This window comes from Brachypodium distachyon, chromosome 1 (genome assembly GCF_000005505.3).
Source record: "Brachypodium distachyon strain Bd21 chromosome 1, Brachypodium_distachyon_v3.0, whole genome shotgun sequence".
Lineage (NCBI taxonomy): Eukaryota > Viridiplantae > Streptophyta > Magnoliopsida > Poales > Poaceae > Brachypodium > Brachypodium distachyon.
The window spans coordinates 19158128-19178167 of record NC_016131.3 but is presented as its reverse complement, the minus strand read 5'-3'; the positions used below and the strand labels follow the sequence as shown (position 1 = coordinate 19178167).

The window sequence follows — 20040 nt, the reverse complement described above, 5'->3', positions numbered from 1 at the left end:
GAGTGCTCCATTTGCTTTGGGAATCCCTTTGCCTCGCAAAACACGTTAAACCCAGGCTTCAGAACAACAGAGACACTAATCTTTGCTGCTTCTTAATTCACACAGTTACTTCAGTCCATCTACGTCGTCCGCCTCACCCGCGTAAAGAAAACCAGTCGCGCGCGCTCCCGCGTCCCGCGATGAGAAAACCGAACAACAAAAGAACCGGTTTATGCGCCTGACAGTCCCGATCCCGATCGGATTCCCCTGCCTCCGTCGCCACTTCTCCGTCGCCGCCGCCCTTCCTCGCCTCCGCCACTGCCGCCGTTTCCCATCTCAGCAGCCGCAGCCCTCTATCCTCGCGTGCTCCGGCGACCCAACCATCCACCAGGGTTCCCCTTAAGGCACTCCAATCTCCATGGCCATGGAAGCCTACTACCTTCGCCGCCGCCATCTGCACCCGCCTACGCTCGCTCCCCGTCCTCTTCCGGATATAGCTGCCACGGAGTTCATTGCCCCGACCGGCATGGCCACCACGGCCGCCATCCTCCGCTCCCTCTCTATCCCTGCATCCTCCTCTGCCGGATCCAACCGCCATGGAGCTCGCTGCCGCAGGCTGCCGGCGCCATCCCACCCTGAAGCTGCGTAGCGACCACGGGCTCGCGATGGACGCGGCGGTGGCATCCGCCGCCTCGGCGACAACCTTTTGTTGGATCACCGGCTTGTGCAACATGCAGGATGCGGCTGCCCCTGGTTCTATTGCTAGGTATTGGCCCACGCCCCACTTTGCTCTACTTGATTTTCAGCCTATCTTTCTTCTCTTAGGCTCCTACTAATCTTGTGAGAACCATAGAAGTTAAGGCCAAACGTTAAGTCCAAAAACCTTTGTATCTGCGTTTAGTTCATCTGAATCAGAGCTAGACGTCGCAAGAGGAGTTTGTCTTAGCATGAAATCTAATTCAGAGAGATTGTTATAACTAAATCTTCACAAATGATCAGTCATGCATGCTCAAAATTGTAACACTTGGATGCTCAGACTTTACAGGCTAATGCACCATAAGCTGGATCCTTGTTGATAGAAAAAGTTGATCTGTACGGATGTCTTCTTGTGTTGACGGTGATCTGTACCAATGTTAATATGTTTGGGATTTATTACAGGGACCAAGAGAAAAATTAGCTCACCATCTTCTATGCTGGAAAGGTGCTTGTGTTCAGCGACTTCCCAGCAGCTGACATGGCAAAGAACTTGATTCAGCTGGTAGCAAGGGCAAACATGCCATTCAGAACACCCATGTATCCACACCTATTATCGACAGCAGCAAGGTCGAAACAGTCGTGTCGGCTTCACCAAGTAGCTTGCCTGGTGCGCAGACTGTACTTAATCTAAGTCTTCAAGCTTCATCCTGAAAAGGCACTAACTTAGTTGTTGCCGATTTAAAATGAATCAAGAAGGTCAGTCCCTATATTTTTGTCATTAGCTAGCAAGCTGTTTTCCTTTAAGCTTTTATAGAAGGAAACGGAAAGCATTGTACTTGACCGAGAAAGGGCAGAATTTATGTGATGATACAATGAATGGCCTACTTGCAAGAAATAGATGCTGTAAAAATTAACTTGCAGATTCCCTTTATCTCCCATGTATTAAACATTGACCTGATTTTGCAACAACAGAGGATGGATGTATTTTATTTTTATGGGCTATGTATACAGACTCCTAGCTACTGTATTTTTTTATGTTGTAAGCTCGGATTAATGTATGGGTCAGTATGCCATGTTTCTTCAGTTTTTAGTATATGTCAAGTACTAAGATGTGTTGTCCCGGAGATCATTTTTATGGTTCCTGGAATTTATTCCTAAATACTTGTCGCTGTACGGAGATTAACTTCTAACATGGAGTACATTTTATGGTCTTGCTTTTCATGCTGAATGCTAGCCGCATCGGCAGAACTGGACAATTCCTGATCATGATGAAATAAACAGTGCTAAAGATTGCCTGTTGTTGTAAGTCCGACAATCCGAATGGATGTCATGCACATTTGGAGCGAGACAATGCTAGATCTAAACGAAGGCAATATAGTGAGCAGAGTGCATGAAAGGAGAAGGGAAGATGACAAGTTTTCTTGTTTCATGGTGGGGGTTGGAGAAAGAGAGATAGATAACTGTCGAGATGCACAGTGATATCCTGATACAAAGTAAGCTGGAGAATAAAAAAATGCTTGTCTAAGTTGTTTGTCGATTCAGTTCGATCCCAAAACTTAATAAGGTGAGTAGAAGAAGATGCTAGGCAATTTAAAAGGGTGGTGGTTAGATATTCGCACGGTGGGTGCCAGAAAAGACGAAGACAAAACATCTATTGTGATGGAGCTGTGAATTACAAGGGTGTCACAGAGGTGCAAATATAATAAAATCGTCATTGTACGTACATATGATGTCTTATTACAAGGACAAATATAATAAGATTGCCTGTTGTTGTACCAGCAAAGCAAAGCAGGACACCCTACTGCCATTTTTAAAGGATTAAAGGGACCAGGTGAACTGACCGATTTGCATTTTTCAATTCACGTGTTTATTGCCAGACGTTCGCAGAAATTATGATATTTTTATCATGATTTATGGATGAAGTTTTCGATCCATAACAACGCATGGGCACCTTAACTGGTTGGAATTAAGTCCCTCGAGAGTCAGGGCGGCACCTTGAGAATAGTATTCGACTGAGTGCTCCATTTGCTTTGGGAATCCCTTTTGCTTCTCAAAACACGTTGACCGCAAGCTTCACACAAACAGAGACATTAACTAGAATGAACTCCCTCGAGTCAGGGATTAATCTTCACCTTGAGAATGGCATCAATTGGTTAGTATTGGACTCGTGCATTCATGGTCCCCGTCGATTCTCGGTTATCCGGGGAGTCTCCTTGAACTATCTGTGCCCACCGAGATTACCGGAGATAATCAAAGAGAACGAGAATGCATGCAGTCATGGCCCTGGACGGCTCTGTCGCTGCGGCCGACTATATATACTCCCGGCGCATCGCCACCTAAAGCAACAGCACCATCACTAGCACCACCACAACCAGAGCTGATCTCTATAGCGCGCAGCGTAGACTGGCCGGCCGGACATGGCGAAGGCGAACAGCGGGCAGTTCGTCACCCCCGTGGTGAAGGACGAGGAAGGGCGCCGGCTGAGCCGCACCATGCGAAGGACGGACAAGCTGGACGTGCTCATGGACTTCTACTACAGCGCCATGGCGCCCGTCGTTGAGCACGGGTACGGGGTTTTCCTGTACCACGGCCGGCGGATCAAGTGCGAAGAGACGCCGGCGGACCGTGGGATGGAAGACGGCGCCGAGGTCGAGTTCTTCCTGGTGACTAGGCCGCGGGTGTTCGTCACTCCCGTGTTAGAGGACCGTCATGGGCGCAGGTTCACCTTTTCCATTGGTAGAACTGACAGGATGCAGCGCCTAATGGATTTTTACAACGGCATGGTGCCGGCTGAAATGTCCGGGGAGACGAGATTCTATTTTTCAGGCAAAGAAATTACAAGAGAGCAGAAACCAGAGAACCTGATGTTGGAGGATGAGGACGTGATCAACGTCAAAGCGTATGATCCATTCGCCGACTGAGTTGCTCATCGATTTGTAACCCTTGTCACTGTTGGACATATGCCCTAGAGTTAATAATAAATTTGTTATTATTCAAATTTCCTTGTTCTTGATGAATGTTTATTATTCATGCTATAATTGTATTAACAGAAAACTAAATCCATGTATGGATAAATAAACAAATACCGTGTTCCTAATACGCCTGTACTAGATTAGCTCGTTGGTTAAAAGATGGTTAAGGTTTATTAACCATAGACATGTGTTGTCATTTAATAACGAGGTCATATCATAGGAGAATGATGTGATGTGCAGACCCAAACCTAAGCATAACTTTTGATCATGTCACTTAAGTTTAAATTGCTAATGATTTTATTATGTCAAGTATCATTTCTTTAGACCATGAGATCATGCTACTCCCTAGTACCGGAAGAATACTTTGTGGACATCAACCGTCATCTCGTAACTGGGTGATCATAAAGGTGTTCTTGAGGTATATCGGAAGGTGCTTGTTGGGTTGTATGGATCAAGACTGGGATTTGTCACTCCATGTGACGGAGAGATATCTCTGGGCCCTCTCGGTAATATAACATCCTAATGAGCTTGGAAGCATGTAACTAATGTGTTTAGTCACGGGGATATTATATTGCGGTACGAGTAAAGATAACTTGCCGGTAACGAGATTGAACTAGGTATGGTGATACCGATGATCAAATCCCGGGCAATTAATATATCGCGAGACAAAAGGGAATTGGATACCGGATTAATTGAATCCTCGACACAGTGGTTCAACCGATGAGATCTTCGTGGAATATGTGGGAGCCATTATGGACATCCAGGTCCCGTTATTGGTTATTGATCAAAGAGGTGTCTCGGTCATGTCCGCATGTTCTTGAATCCGTAGGGTCACACACTTAACGCTTAATGTCGCTAGGGTACGATGAGATAATAGATGGTGATATCGAATATTGATTCGGAGTCCAGGATGGGATCCAGGACATCACGGGGAGCTTCGGAATGGTCCGGAGATAAAGAATTATATATGAAAAAGCTGTTTCGGAAAAGTTCGGGATATTTTCCGGTATTGCCCGAGAATATTCTGGAAGGTTCCGGAAGTTCTCGGAAGGTTTTGAAATGTTCCGGATTATTTCTGAGAATTTAATTGGGCCTCTATAGTAATTAATTAGAGAAATCTAATTAATTATCCCCTATGGGCTTAGCCCCATTAGGGGAAAGGGAAGCCTTCGGTGGGAGTTGTCCACCACGTGGTGGAGCTCACGTACGTGGGGAGACCAAACAGAAGGATTGGGAATGCTTACGGGACTCCCTGCCCGGCCACCTCTAGGAAAGGAAAGGAAAAACTGAATTAGAGAATTGATCCTATGTGATCAAATTCCTATTTCTTGAGAGACAAGAAAGGAAAGGTGAGATTGTCTAGGAAGAGAGAGGCCAAGCCTCTTAAAGAGCAGGTTTTGTCGACGTAGATCTGACGCGGCGGTCACATGTGGAAGAGACTTTCCTTTATTATGTTCAACTTTCATCTTAATTATGAGTTCTGTAGTGAAACAGTTCAAGAAACAATGATATTAATGATGAAACATGAGGGAATTGTTGGCTAGGGACATATGTAGACTGAATTATTATTATTTTTGAGAGAGAGCAACGATGTGGTTTTATTCATTTATGAGACAAAGTACAAAAGATGATACACGGACGAAAAACACAAATAACGAATATATTCAACAAAACTAAAAGCTTCGTTGTAGTCCCTTTTCTTGATCCACCCTTCGCATCTTGATGCTTCTCCACGTATTCGTCGGCAAATTTCTAAAATACAATACTTACACAAGCTGAACTAATCTTAAAGATTTTGAGAAACTGCATCAGCCACCCACCGCAAACGGTGCGTGAAAATCTAGGAGCTTGATGAATTCCAGCTATGTTAGGCTGGTAGCGCACTCTGATCATTTGATGCTTCCTAGGCTCAATCTAATACTAGCAAAAGATGCCCGAGTAGGAATGACATGGGCCGGACACGAACTCAACAATCACCACCGGGCCAGAATAAACACACACCAAAAAGGACGCACAAAGTTCGGACTACAGCTAAGGACAAGGCTAGGATCAAAGGCCAAGGCCCAACAGGATCTACATTAAGAACGATCATGGTATCTGCTTGGAGGTAACAATGCACACAAGACCTATATGGGGCCTATAACTAATGGAGAACTGGCAGCTATAGCTTGCTGGTACATATGGTGGGAAAGAAGACAATTGAGCAAGCGTGAATCGATTCAAACTCCCCATCGCTCTGCGATGGCGATTCAAGCCCTCGCTATGAATTATGTGCGGGCTTATTCCAAGCCAACAGGGTCAGACAGGCATGGTTGGCGTCGACCTCCAGAAGGAATGCAGAAGCTTAACATTGATGCTTCTTTTATCGAGGATTTGGAAGAAGGGGCGACAGGAGCCGTTGTACGAGATGCAAATGGTGCTTTTGAAGGGGCAATGAACAGCATAATCCTGGTTGTGTACGATGCCACAATGGCAGAGGCCTTGACGCTCCAACGTGGTATTTTGCTCAGAGTTTAGGTGCTCCAACCTACTGATAAATCCTGATTGCAGCGAGGTCGTACATGAGATGACAAGTGGTAATTGGCCATCATCTCCGGCAGCAGCCATTTACATCTGTTTGGAGATTCTGAAGGACTTTGGGAAGATGATCATCGAGAATTGTCCGAGATTCTAGCAAAGTAGCTCATGAGCTAGAACCTCCCTAGTTTTATTTTACCTTTGCTCATCGATGATGTAACTTTGGTCTAATTTGCAATAAACCTACCCATGATGGCCTTCCCTAAAAAAAAAGAACGATCATGGTATGCATGTCGCTGGCAAATTCACTTGGCATACACCTTGGATTTTTCGTGTGATCAAGTACTAGGAAAGTAACAAAATAGCGAACAAATCGACTACCAACTTGTTGCTGGACATACATGTCGCTGGCAAATTCACTTGGCATAAAGTTATCCGTCCGAGGAAACATAAGGTTGGGGGCAACTCATAGTCAACAAGACAAAATCGATTTGCATCTAACACAATTCCTACTGTAAAAATTAAATCTACTTAAGCATGTCTACCAAAAGGATTCTTAAACGGCAAATAACTCATGATCCATGTGCTTTTACTCTTCTGGCAAATAACTCAGTCATCCACCCATGATCCATGTGCTTTACTCTTCTACTCCCAGTTCGGGGTAGCCGTAGCAGGTGCAGGCGCACTGCCTTGTTCCCAACCAGGGGCGGCAGGTGGGGGGGCAGCAACTGCATCCCATCCAGCATCAGCCGCAGGAGCTGCAATTCAGAATACCAATTTGTTCAGGTTGCTATCAAACAACATGCAAGCAGACATCTACATCTAAATCACCAGATGCAGGATGGGAAATAGAAATATCGAATAGGAGTTATCATTTCCCGGGTAAAGGTATAACATAACAGTTGGCTTCATATATCGGACTATAGGCATAGACCAAATATTGAGATCAAGGTTCTAAATTAATGCCAGCAGGCAGCCTGACTTAAAATGTGGGCCGAACCTTATGCTAGCACCAAAAAACATGATAGGAGCTTAACTCGCTGCAAACGCAAGCTTAAACCCAGCCTCAAGCCTTCCTAGGCCAGCCACAAGGTAGTATACAACATTGACACTTGAGAAAAAAAAACATCAAAGATAAACTTCATGCATATGACTGAAGGTTGATTTTCCGTTCGTTGGTAATCTAATAGCACGAAATGAAAGAAATCGAACCTGCAGCACCAGTCCAGTCAGCACCAGCTTCGGCCACAACGGCAGCAGGTGGAGCGGCAGCTCCTGGCCATTCACCACCCCAGGTATCTGCTGTGGGCGCAGCATATTCTGCCACTGCACCATAGTCAGGAGCTACCAGAGCCTCTTCTTCTTCAAGCTCCTTTGCTTCCTCGGGGTCCCTGTAGAAGAACAGATCAACCTACAAAAGAGAAACAGCAGGCAGCAGTAATTAGAAAAATAAAATATTGTATTAATAACATAACAAAAATAATGTTTAGCACAATACTGCTTTGGATTGTTGAAACTAACCATGATATCCCACTTGTGCCCTGGGAGAATTGTACCACGCATCTGCAGAACCATCCTAGCAAGCAGCCAAAATAGGCAACCAATGCTCTGCTTTCCCTTATTGTTGGCAGGAATGCCAATATCAACATAACGCATAGGAGAGTCAGTATCGCAGAAGGCAATGGTGGGAATGTTTCCAAGAGCGGCCTCCTTAATGGGCTGTACACAGTTTAACAAAACAATCAACAAAGGTCCTCATTTGAGTAAATGAACAAGAGCTTGTAAACAAATACAAGCTTATACCTGATGATCAGTCCTGGGATCAGTCAAGATAAGCAGGCGTGGCTCACTGAATGATGTTTGCATCTGGTTGGTGAATGTACCAGGTGTGTGCCTACCAGCAATGGCATTAGCACCAGTGTACTGCGCAAACTTGAGGACAGCCCTCTGGCCATAGGGCCTAGCAGACTGCACAATGATATCCTGAGGGTTCTCAATCGCAACAATGACCCTCGCAGCCATCACAAGCTTCTCCCAAGTCTTGCCAAGGTTGATAATGTAAATACCTGAAATTTTTTGCAGAAAGGAAGACATGCTCAATTGCATTTAAAGTTTTTTACATTGTTGATTGACGGAAGAAATTGTGAAATTGACCGTAAAGCAGCTAGCAATTGACTAAGGCAATCTCATGAATTCCCACATGTGCAACGATTCACAGGATCATATTCATTGTTCACAAGTTGCCACCAGAACTCAGTTACATAAACATATTCTACTGAGGTCCGTTAAGATGTTCTGGTTAGCACATCGGATTGTAGTCACCTCACACAGAAGTTTTTCTGACTAGAAACAAACTGTGACTGAACTGACCTCTCTAACCCAGTTTGATTGGAATTCTGGTTCTGGATATTTGACTGTTAGCTAACTAGACAATTGGGATTCATCTCTAGTGGTTGCTGCTTCTGGACATTAAGTATAGTTGTGCAGAAGTGTTCTACTAACCATCTAATGGTTGTACTAACATTATTCTATAAAGAGGTACAGCTCACCTTATGGTTCTAAGCTTTTGGATCCTGGAACTAATCAATTGCTTAACATGGTTAACTTTACTTCTAAAGCCTGACCTGGTTTCCCACTAGTTGGCTTATACAATGTTTAACCAATAAGTCTACCAAATCTGGGAACAAAGCATCTAACCGTAAAACCTGTTGGTGGTCTTTTGGGTTCTAGCTACACTGCACTGGAAACAGAAGATATGCTACAGTACACCCTTGACAAAGAAACTACAGGCTACCACTTCTAGCTCAATGAATTCAAGGTAGTGAGGTTCAGTTTATTTGCATACAAGTACAGAGAAACCATCACAAATCAGTTTTAGTCTAACACGAATTTGTTTCTAGATATAGCTCCTCTATTTTTTTATCTAAACAGGTAGGCAACCAGAAACACACAAAAACAGTTATTTACATGTTCAGAAACTTGAACAAATGCAGTAATTTTTACTACACTACAGATCAGTTCTACTGTAGGAAGCACATACACCGATACGTATCCGATACACGATATGGGGAACCGCGATACGTCAATTTTTAGAAAATATAGATACGAGGATACGTAGACGTTTGTACATATACATTATAATTATAAATAATACGAATACAGGAAGTAAGATTTTTCATCAAAAGAAAACTTGTCTGCATTGCTGGCTCCACCATGAACAGAACGTGCCCCAGTTCCTGCAGTGTTTGATCTCCCAATCGAAGCTGAAGTTCTGCTTTCCATGGCTGACCTGAACAGAAAAGGGAGAACTGGAGAAGAGAAGAAATCAATCCACCGTTCCAACTGAGAAGGGAGAAAAGAAGAGGTGGTTAGGGAAAAGAAGACTCACAATCTCTCAGATGCTGGAGAGGCCCCGGCTATGGTAGCAGACAACGAGCGACAGGTCAACGGCGGATGAATGCAGCGGTGGGAGACGGGCTGCAGGCAGCAGGCACAGGCTCCTCCTTCCACATTGCCTGGTGCTAGGAGAGCCTGGCGGTGGCACCTCGGCGAACTCATACAATACAAGAGGGAGGGGTAGGTCGTGCAAAAGATGGGGAAGGATAGATCGTTGCGATTTTGTTGGTTTCCCGTATCGAGCAGGTATCGGAGAGGTATCCTTCACGTATCCGAATTTTTTTCTTTTCTTTTAATCAAAAAATAATCCAATAGGCCAAAATACGTGTCGGGCCGTATCCCCGTATCCATGCAGTATCCGATACGAGTATGCTGGTTTTTTGTTGTATTCGTGTTTCGTATGTTCTAACAGAAGCATGCAAGCAAGGCAAACATATACAAAGCAACACCACCTTAAAATTTAAGCAATCAGGAATCTGGTGATCCACTGTAGTTCTCAGATCAGAGACGAGCTTGTGCAATGAAAATAAATTCACAGATTTTTACTCTTTAATAGACCTAAATGATTTTCCGAAATGACACTACCTGCTATGGAACACAAGGTCTGAAACTGAATTAACAGAGCTCCTATGTGCAAGCATACACTGATGTCATTGAGTTCAGCATGCTACCAAAGATGTTACTTGCAGTAATTCAAACAAGGCGTCTATTTACACAACAATCATCTAGATACACTAGGAAATAGTCAATGCAACTCCACGGACCAGTAACTAAAGCTACCGAAGGAGCAATTTTGCACAGCTTGTTCACATGATTTGACAGTCTGAACACGCCTATAATTGACAAGTAAACACTAGGCTGCAGCACAGTAGGCATTTGGACATCACAAGATGTGCAGGGAGTTCAACTTAAAAAACAACACTCGTGCGCCTAGTCAGACCAGTAACGCGGCCTGATCTACGATTTCTAAGACGAGCAATAACAAGTGCATCATGATATGAGGCGATTCGTTGGGTACCGTCTGTGCGGCGCTTGAAGACGTAGCGCTCCATCTGGAAGTCGCAGTTCTTGGTGCCGAGGTGGACGTCCGCGGCGAGCATCATCTGGATGTCCTGCTGCTGCTGGGTCAGCGCCGGGGCGCCTCCTTCCGCCGCCGCCATGATTGGAGGTTAGGGTTTTGCGCTGTGCGCGACAGCGCGAGAGAGCAGAGGAGGTGGGGAGGGCACGGGAGGTGGCGGCGCGAGGGGTCGCGGCGAGGAGACGGGGCTGGACTACTTATATGGGATAAAACCCTAGGTCGGGATCTCTTGCAGTTTTCCTTTTCGCCCCCCGTATGGGCGACCTATTTGCGTTTCTGTGATTTCAGGACTTCAGAAAGTATGGCGTTGTTCGCTTTCCGCGTGTGTTTCTCTCTGTTTGTTTTTTCGTTTGCTCCCTGTAGCGAGGCAGGAGGTTCGGCTGGACTCGCATGCGATGTTTTTTTTTTTGTTTGATACGCTCATTGATGTGTGATTCTTGTATGGGGAGGCCAGATCTCTTCCTGGCGATTCAGTCTCATCCCTTCCAACGGCTTCCAGCTGCATCACAGTTTTTGACAGACACAAAGCTTGATTCAGAGCAAGACAAGATGATGAAGAACAGTCACCGTCACCCACTCCTTGGCGGGGGCGAACGTTCAGCGGCCGTTAGGCCACCGCCTCTGTGAGCATGAGCAGCCCGAAGGCTCGACCTAGGTTCACCAATGTCGACCATGTCGTCGCCCTCCTCCCTCGCCGCCCGCCGCCCTCTCACTCGCCGAGTCGCCGATTTAGGGTTAGGCCGAAGGGGAATTGTGGGAAGATGAAGGAGAAGAATGTGTGGCGGGGTTTTCGCAACAACTTAAACAAAACGTTTTTTTTACAATAAACCAAGTCCACGCGACGCGCCTTGGCCATGCTGGCAAGGCACGTGGCGGCTTCGGAATGCATCTGACGAAAAGTGAATACGCATACAAGTTTTGAAGAGCCCCATTTTTTAAGTTCTTGTATCAAATTGCTCGCGGCCCAAGTTCTTGTAGTGCGGGTGTTATTACCTCGAGGCGTTAAAGAAAGAAAAGCTCCTCCAACATGCTTTTGCTGCTAGACTCACTTATGGGACCCATCGGCCATAATATAAAATTAGATTCTAAGACCTTATCCAACCTTTTCCATCTCACTCCTTCCTCTCAGCCCTGGCCCCACCAAAGTAACAATAATTTTTAGATAAGTTAGAACCCAAGTAAGTTGTTGAATCAGTTCCACAAAAAATTCTTAGCACTAGCTGCTGCAAACGTGCAACAGTTAGAACCAGTGTTTGAACTAGTTAGCTATGCTTGTTGACCAACGCTTCACATGGCCTTGGTTTGTGTTGCAAATCTACTAATTTGGTACCTCGTATGGAGTACTCCCTCCGATTCATAAAAAGTGCCGCTCACTTTACAAAATTCATATTAATTTAGTACAAAATAGACGACACTTTTTATGTACGGAGGGAGTAATTTTTTTAGTTAACTGAAGACATGACAACTGCCGATCTACTAAAATTCATCAGAAAATGTGTTTCTACCAAGTCGACGGATTTGATTCCTAACCCTACGTGCGTGCCGGTGCTGCTCCCCATTTTACACTGACATCAGAATTCAGAACCGTATCCCGTGGGAGGAACCCCCGAACGAGATCGAGGCCGACGCAAGCTCACCCCGCGGCGGCACCGAAATCCCCTGCCGTTCCATCCTCGCGTCTCTCCTTGCTGAGACCTTAGCCGCCTGCATGGGCATGCAAGGAAAACAAAAGTTGAATATCATATACTCAGGAGTGTATGTTGTATCGAACATAACGTTCATACGTGCTGACTTGCATGCAGTTTGATGTGGAAATTTTTGTGCTACTGTACTACAGTACCTTGCGAGGACCGGAGGCCGTGAAGTGGACCTTGTGCGGCGTTTGCTGCTGGTGGCCGCCAAGGAGCAGGGCCAGGCCTGTGGCCGCCGCCGCGATCCCCACGGAGCAGAGCACCCCGACGGCGTGCTGCTGCCACCCGTGGCCGTGGTGATCGCCTTCGCCTTCTTCTCCCCCGTCCTTGCTGCGCCCTTCTTCCTCTCCTGCCCCCGCCTCGATCAAGTCTTCCTCGCTCTCCGCGCCGGAGGAGCACGCCGTGGCGCGCGTGCAATGTGCTGCAGCTTCGAGTTCAGCGGCGGAGGACACGGGCTCGGAGGCGAAGTAGTTGGCGTCGATCGTCTTTTCGTTGTTGCCGGCGAGAAACCTTGCCTCCTGGTCGGCATCGTCGTCGTCGTCGTCGTCGTTGAGATGGTACGAACGGGTCATCAGGTCGGCGGCGTCGGGGACGAGCACGAACTCTTCCGCTGTCTCCTCCATGTCCATCTCCCTGACGGTGACGGGCGAATCCATATCTCGAGAGGAAGTTTTTCTGTTTCTTCCGGTGCAAGGGAAAAGGATACTACATATAGCTTGTACGTGTGCGCCGTCGTGGCGTGGGGAAGCCGGAAAGCCGAGATCGGGTGCACTGGCAGTTTTCGAGTCTGGACACGTTCCGTTGTTGGGCCGTAAAGCCGCACGGACAGATCCAAATTTCAGAAAAGCTCGAGTAAGTTTAGTTGGCCCATGAGCCCATCCAAACAAAATCTTTTTCCAGCTTCAACTTCGGTATACCTATGATTATTGGATGAAAGGCTATTTTCCTTTTTTTTTTCCCAAATTACACGAAGCAAAATTTTCTTGCAGCTTGAAAACAGTTCAAATTTGAAGGATATAATTCCTTTTGCGGGCGAGCAAATGCTTGAGGTAAAATACCCCCGTTGTTGCAAGCCGGTTTCTGTGTTTCCTTCTCGAAATAATCTTGACAAGGTAAGATCGTCGGCGCTGATTTCGGTTCTTTGGAACATCTGGGAGCGAAGAAACACAAATGCCTTATGCGATGAGACATGACCTTTAAATCTTGTGCTAACAACCTCTATTTCAAAACCTGCGTTTTCTATTTTGGTTCTTGGTTATTAATGAAAGGGTTCAGGGCTTCAGGCTGGCCTTGGCTTGTCGTATTTCTCTTAAACAAATGTTCCAGAACCACATGAAAAAGATAGCCAAAATCATCATTTTTCTGTCATCCTGGACTACGCCGCCTCCCAATCCAGCCTCAATTGTGTCGGCCCCATCACCTGTAACATTGCCGGTGTCGGATAAAGACTTCCGAAACCCTACGATGGTCACCAGCCACATTTCCTTGATGAGTAAACTTTGTTTTAAACCTTCAACCTGTAGAAACGGTCGGAATCAAACCTTGAACCTCTAATCGCTGAATTTGGCAGCTAACTAACAATTCCCGATCATCGGTGCCTTGACACTCGTTTCCAATGGGATTCGACGTGGCATCGACCAGCACTGGGATCTGTTTATCATAACCACTCCGGCAAGGCCTCTTCCCACAATTGCGTTTCCAAAAAAGAGAGAAAGGATACTCTCTCTTTTTTATACAACTGACAAAAAAGACGAAGAGTCAACGGTCATTATTATCCGGACAAAGCATTATGTCTTATATTTTCCTGTCTTGTTGTCTAGAAGCGAACGGACGTAAAAGTGAGCAGTGAACGGAGAACACGACTCCATTTCTTGACGCGATGCCTTCGTGCCCCTCTCTGGGCAACTCGATCCATCGGCCGCGCGCCCAACTCCATAGGAGCACAAGAGCAGCTAGAATGAGCAGAGCGCGGCCGAACGGCCCCTTCCGCTCAATTAAACCAGTAGAGGAAGGAATCTGTCACAAAGTTGCCCCGGTCAAGCCCAGCCTGAAGGAATCCTCTCGTGGACGTGGAAGTTGCACAATTATAAGCCACGGAACCCAACTTTCTGGCTGGCTTAAATACCCCTCCAACTTGCAGCTATCAGGCATCGCGAATGCGACGAACGAGCCGTCCCGTTGGGCTGGCCGGCAGGGGCCCGGGGAGAATAATCGAGCTTGATTAATCAGCGAGCAGGCTTGGGATCGAAGCCTCCCCTCCCCAGCTGTCACTGGTGGCAGCCTCACTGTCAGCCGTACACTGATCGGCAGCCAGCCAGCAAACACTCATGACCCGGTGACCCACTCATCAAGTAGCCATCATCACAACTAAATTAATACTCCTGCTGATTAAACCCCAATACAGTTGAGTAGACTAGCGTAGCGATCGCTGCAACGTCCGGCCGTCGACGAGCCTCGATCGGGCCGGCGCTCGGGGTTCTCCGGCTGGATCGCAGCTGTCCGTGCTGGCGACTGTCCACCGGCCGGACGGACGCCACATGACCCCATATTCCATGTTCCATCGGGTCTCATGATTGATACCTGCCCGTAACAGGTAACCAAGTGGATTGCTATGTTAATCGGGTTAATTAGAGAACCGGCCCGCCCTGTATCCTGGTGGCCTGGTGGGTAGTAGCTCGCAATCCGTACCGGCCGGGCCAGCTCAAAAGCCGAAACTTTACCACTTTTGAGAGATCGAGCTCACGGCATGTTCCGGGCCCGATCGGGACAATGTATCTGTAGTCGATCTTTGCAGGTTGGAGTGGATCCGTCCGTATTGATCTCCGATCGATGTATCGGAGCAGAAAGTGCAAAGATCAAGCAGTAAATCCCGGAGACCGGAGACCTGTAGAGTGGAGTGGATCAGTGGAGTCGAGCCGAGTGAACAACGGGAGCCGAGCGCGGTAGCTGGCGTGCGTTCGCACATGAGACAGACAGCTCACGAAAGCGGGTTCCCCATGTGCCGGCGCGGGACGGACACCTTGGCGGATGGCATTGGCATGGGCCGCACCGTGCCGTGACCCGGCCAGGTCTCTCTCTGCTTTGTTCGCTGGTGCACCCAGTCTTCCGTGGGACAAACAACACCCGGCCGGCAAACGCGCGTCACGGGGAAATGATTTGCAGCCAAATGGCGAAGCCCAGACGGCCAGAGTGCCAGACCCAAACTTCACTCATGTTTCGGATGGCAAATCCACGGAGCAAGTGCACGAGTGCGCTGATTCTTAAAAAAAAGGAAAATTATTATGTATTGAGTCTACGTGGTTAGCTAAATGCAACAATAGTGTAGTGGACCTATTTATCTCTCCCAATTAAGAAGTGACCGATCGACACTTCTTATCAGTGGTTTAAGTCTAAATAAAATCAGAAAAAAGAAAAAGGAAGGTACCCTTCTTCCAAGTTTACAAGGTGCCTAGTGTCATATACACATTTCAAAATTGGTGATGAAATTTAAACGCAATAGCACTTGCAAAAATGAAATTACCATTTGCGTCCGAAAATATTCTATTGCTATTGGGGAGAACATGGGCTTCGAAACTGAGAAGAGTATAAGTCTATCTATCAGGGGCAGGAAAAATGCAGTGACCAATCGATAACCAAAAACAAATGTTCTCATATCAAAACCCTGATGCTAAGGCACAGCCAACAGAGCAATCTCTAATCACAAAAAAATGTAGTCAAACAATGAGATCAAACTATATGTATTAATAATTCATTTAATTCCCACTTCAGCATTAACTCTTTTGCATCTACTGAGATTTTTTTTTTGCGGGTAGAGACAATTTTTTTTGAGAAAAAGAGACATTTTTGTTTTGATACCAGTGTTTTGCTTTGAGATCAATATAAAAGAGCCAAACAGAGTGTAGCTATTAGTAAACCAAACATGAAAACCTGCTAATTAACGTTCAGTATCAATAAATTCAGATTAAATGTAGCACGTCGATCTATTTCAGTTACGATGGCAAATGCATCCGCAGGCCGCAGCAGTTATCTTTCCCTCGTTGCCGTCATCGAGCCGTTTCCATTTGTGAGCCGTGCTCGTGAGCGGAACGGAACGGAAGGAAGCAGCGGCCGGCTCACGTGAATCGCGTCCACGGAGCATCGGCTTCTCGTAAAAGCAACCGCTCCCCCGCTGCTGCACCCAGGAACTACCCCCATCTTCCTCTCTCTCTCTCCTCCGCTCCGCCCCCTTTTATCTCCCGATCTCTCACATTTTGGAAAGAAGAGAGAGAGAGAGGAAGAGGCCGTTCGCTAGACCCGAGAAAAAGATCCGGGAGGAGAGGGAAGGGAGAGCGAGGAGGAGGAGGCGAAGATGAGGGAGATCATAAGCATCCACATCGGCCAGGCCGGGATCCAGGTCGGTAACGCGTGCTGGGAACTCTACTGCCTCGAGCACGGGATCCAGCAGGATGGCACCATGCCCAGGTACGTGATCCTTCTTGATCTGCAAACGCATTCCTGTTTCTTAATTCCGTGAGGCACTGCTTCGCGCGCTAGCTAGGGTTCAATTACGGTTAAATTAATTCCTAATTACGGTTAAATTAACTCCGAATTATTGGTTCCTTTTATATCTTCTGTTTTGCCTATTTTTTCGATTGCGGATCGTGGTCATCTCGGTGGAAATTTCCTTTCTATCAATGATTATTATGTTCCGTTGATCCGTTCGTTTGTATTTCCCGTTGAGCCTTCGCGATGGGCTTTTGGGGGAAGTGTTTTTATTGGCCGGTTGTCGAGAGACTAATGAGATTGTACTAATGAGATTAGTGCAATTGGTCTGTCCTGTTATTCTGTTAACTAGGCCGGACTGACGTCTTGCAGATTGTACTGCATTTCGTAGGCCGAAAACCTCTTTCGTAGGCACGTACTAGGAGACAATTGCGAGTTTCCATCTCTTTGAGATGCGAGATCTGGAAATTTAGCTCTCGTAGCATGCTTAATAAATATTGTGTAACAGGGGAGCAATGAGTGCCCGAGGGAGCACGGATCGTCCTAGATTGAAGAGTTTAATCTGGCTAGCTATTAAAAGAGGCATCCTGCCCTGTGGAGGAGAATTTGTTTTGTTGATTTGGTCTAGTGCTAATTTTAGAACCATAAAAGTTGTGCAAACGGTATCAGAATAGGAAGTCTTGATATAAAGTTATAAACACGGAAGTCTGAAACCCTTAGGGAGCAGAATGTGCAGGCCGTTGATAAGTCAGTGCACTGAGTTCTTCCAATCCAATTCTTAACACTTTCCGTCGTTTCATATTCAGTGATAGCACAGTTGGGGTCGCGCACGATGCATTCAACACATTCTTCAGTGAGACCGGTGCCGGCAAGCATGTCCCCAGGGCCATCTTTGTGGACCTTGAGCCCACTGTCATCGATGAGGTGCGCACTGGTGCCTACCGCCAGCTCTTCCACCCGGAACAGCTCATCTCAGGGAAGGAGGATGCCGCTAACAACTTTGCCCGTGGACATTACACTGGTAATTCATCTTACATTTCCATGATTGCTAGTGGAATTTTTTCGTTTGCGATTATGAATGTAAATGTTTCTGATTATATTTGTGGAATGCAGTTGGAAAGGAGATTGTAGATCTATGCCTGGACCGTGTGCGCAAGTTGGCAGACAATTGCACTGGGCTGCAGGGATTCTTGGTGTTCAATGCTGTCGGTGGTGGAACTGGATCAGGACTTGGTTCTCTGTTGTTGGAGCGTCTCTCAGTGGATTATGGCAAGAAGTCTAAGCTTGGTTTCACCATTTATCCTTCTCCACAGGTACAACTTATTCATGAATCATTGTTGTGCTATCATGTTCAGAAGTTTGAGCGTATTATTTAATAGTCCCTCCGTTCCATAATTCTTGTCTCAAATTTGCCCCAAAATGGATGTATCTATTCCTAAAAAGTGTCTAGATACATGTAATATTTCGACAAGAATTATGGAACGGAGGGAGTATGTTCTAGTTTTGTGATCTGGGAGGATGTTGTCTTAACTATCCATGAAATAATTAGAAAATGCAGTAAGCCAAGGCTCGAGTCATTTCAGTTTTTTTTAATAGAATATGTCAACAGTCAAAGTGCTAATGCTATTGTAGAATTAACTCACTTAGTGTCCTCATTTTATATCGATTCTGGAAAGCATGCACTTCACATGAGCCAACATTATCCTATATCACTGTACCTGCCTGTCCATGTGATTGTGGACCTTTCAGGCTGTTCATGTGAGTAGGTTATCTGCATCTTAGCTGTCGTGGGGCCAATATGGGTAGACTTGTTGTCAGATTATTTTCAGTTATGCCTGTCGTTCTAATTTCGATCTTATGCCACTCTGTATTTCAGGTCTCAACAGCTGTCGTAGAGCCATACAACAGTGTCCTCTCCACCCACTCTTTACTTGAGCACACCGATGTTGCTGTTCTCCTAGATAACGAGGCCATCTACGACATATGCCGGAGGTCTCTTGACATCGAGAGGCCAACCTACACCAACTTGAACAGGCTGATATCACAGATCATATCTTCACTTACCACCTCCCTGAGGTTTGATGGTGCCATCAATGTGGATGTCACAGAGTTCCAGACCAACCTTGTCCCATACCCACGTATCCATTTCATGCTTTCATCATATGCCCCTGTTATCTCTGCGGAGAAGGCTTACCATGAGCAGCTCTCCGTGCCTGAAATCACCAATGCTGTCTTTGAGCCCTCGAGCATGATGGCCAAGTGTGACCCTAGGCACGGGAAATACATGGCTTGCTGCTTGATGTACCGTGGTGATGTTGTTCCTAAGGACGTCAATGCTGCAGTTGCAACCATCAAGACCAAGAGAACTGTCCAGTTTGTTGACTGGTAAGCTATCTTTATCGCACTATTTGTTGCTCTTATTTTATCTATCACGAGAAGCTATGCACTTAATAAATGCAAACTTGATTGGCTAACTAACTGATTTATGCTGCCACTATCATAGGTGTCCCACTGGATTCAAGTGTGGAATCAACTACCAGCCACCTTCTGTTGTCCCTGGAGGCGACCTGGCGAAGGTTCAGCGTGCTGTGTGTATGATCAGCAACAACACTGCTGTTGCCGAGGTATTCTCACGCATTGACCACAAGTTTGACTTGATGTACGCCAAGCGTGCGTTCGTACACTGGTACGTCGGTGAGGGTATGGAAGAGGGAGAGTTCTCAGAAGCCCGTGAGGACTTGGCTGCGCTTGAGAAGGATTACGAAGAAGTTGGTGCCGAAGGCGCAGACGACGAGGGCGATGAGGGAGATGACTATTGAGTAGCTGGTTAATAAGTAGTTGGCTGGTTAATGATTGGTTTGATATGTATACTCGGTATGGTTCCATTGCCCTTGCGTATTGCTGTTATGCGTGTTTCCTTTTTTTGTAATGTTGCTAAATTGTTAGTCTCTGCGGGTGGCCATGATTGTTCATATCCTTTCCATTTTGGTTTTCGATGCTACTCGTCCCTTATGTGGTGTATACGCCACTCTTTAGCTGAATTGCAAATATTGTATGCTCCCTAATGCACTGTGCCATGTAACTACCGATATTTCCTATTGATCTCTTGTGCTTAGTATACATGTTCACTGCTCATTAGCGTTTTGTTCTGTACCCCAAGGCATGAAAGACCTGGCGCCACTACGCCAGTATATGGGTTGGCAGTTTAGTTAGCACATTGAGAGGCTTT

General features: G+C 46.3%; 3 protein-coding genes and 1 long non-coding RNA gene across 4 annotated transcripts; 3 read left to right on the top strand and 1 right to left on the bottom strand.

Moving 5' to 3' along the window:
* Positions 1–39: 39 nt before the first annotated feature.
* On the top strand, positions 40–1804 carry LOC112269881. The gene is made up of 2 exons (XR_002962110.1): positions 40–745; positions 1138–1804. It is a non-coding gene; the product is annotated as an uncharacterized LOC112269881 (long non-coding RNA).
* A 1288-nt stretch (positions 1805–3092) lies between these two features.
* LOC100821657 lies at positions 3093–3596 on the top strand. The gene has a single exon (XM_003559998.1). It carries the CDS (start codon positions 3093–3095, stop codon positions 3594–3596), a length of 504 nt encoding a protein of 167 aa, XP_003560046.1.
* Positions 3597–6518: 2922 nt separating this feature from the next.
* On the bottom strand, positions 6519–10824 carry LOC100821789 (40S ribosomal protein Sa-2). Its single transcript, XM_003562799.4, has 5 exons — positions 10579–10824; positions 7968–8230; positions 7686–7883; positions 7377–7575; positions 6519–6922 (listed from the first exon to the last, which is right to left on the bottom strand). Exons 1-5 carry the CDS (start codon positions 10718–10720, stop codon positions 6810–6812), a joined length of 915 nt encoding a protein of 304 aa, XP_003562847.1. The 5' UTR covers positions 10721–10824; the 3' UTR covers positions 6519–6809.
* Positions 10825–16677: 5853 nt separating this feature from the next.
* On the top strand, positions 16678–19931 carry LOC100821477 (tubulin alpha-1 chain). The gene is made up of 5 exons (XM_003562798.4): positions 16678–16790; positions 17618–17832; positions 17925–18124; positions 18688–19196; positions 19315–19931. Exons 1-5 carry the CDS (start codon positions 16678–16680, stop codon positions 19628–19630), a joined length of 1353 nt encoding a protein of 450 aa, XP_003562846.1. The 3' UTR covers positions 19631–19931.
* The last annotated feature ends 109 nt before the right edge of the window (positions 19932–20040 follow it).

Bases quoted from the DNA above. Each gene is read 5' to 3' on its own strand.
- LOC100821657 (XM_003559998.1), top strand. From the start codon at position 3,093: ATGGCGAAGGCGAACAGCGGGCAGTTCGTCACCCCCGTGGTGAAGGAC.
- LOC100821789 (XM_003562799.4), bottom strand. From the start codon at position 10,720: ATGGCGGCGGCGGAAGGAGGCGCCCCGGCGCTGACCCAGCAGCAGCAG. The intron at 8,231-10,578 runs GTACCCAACGAA...AAAAAATTTCAG, and splicing joins CTTCAAGCGCCGCACAGACG to GTATTTACATTATCAACCTT. The intron at 7,884-7,967 runs GTATAAGCTTGT...AACTGTGTACAG, and splicing joins ATCCCAGGACTGATCATCAG to CCCATTAAGGAGGCCGCTCT.
- LOC100821477 (XM_003562798.4), top strand. From the start codon at position 16,678: ATGAGGGAGATCATAAGCATCCACATCGGCCAGGCCGGGATCCAGGTC. The intron at 16,791-17,617 runs GTACGTGATCCT...TTTCATATTCAG, and splicing joins CAGGATGGCACCATGCCCAG to TGATAGCACAGTTGGGGTCG. The intron at 18,125-18,687 runs GTACAACTTATT...TCTGTATTTCAG, and splicing joins CCATTTATCCTTCTCCACAG to GTCTCAACAGCTGTCGTAGA.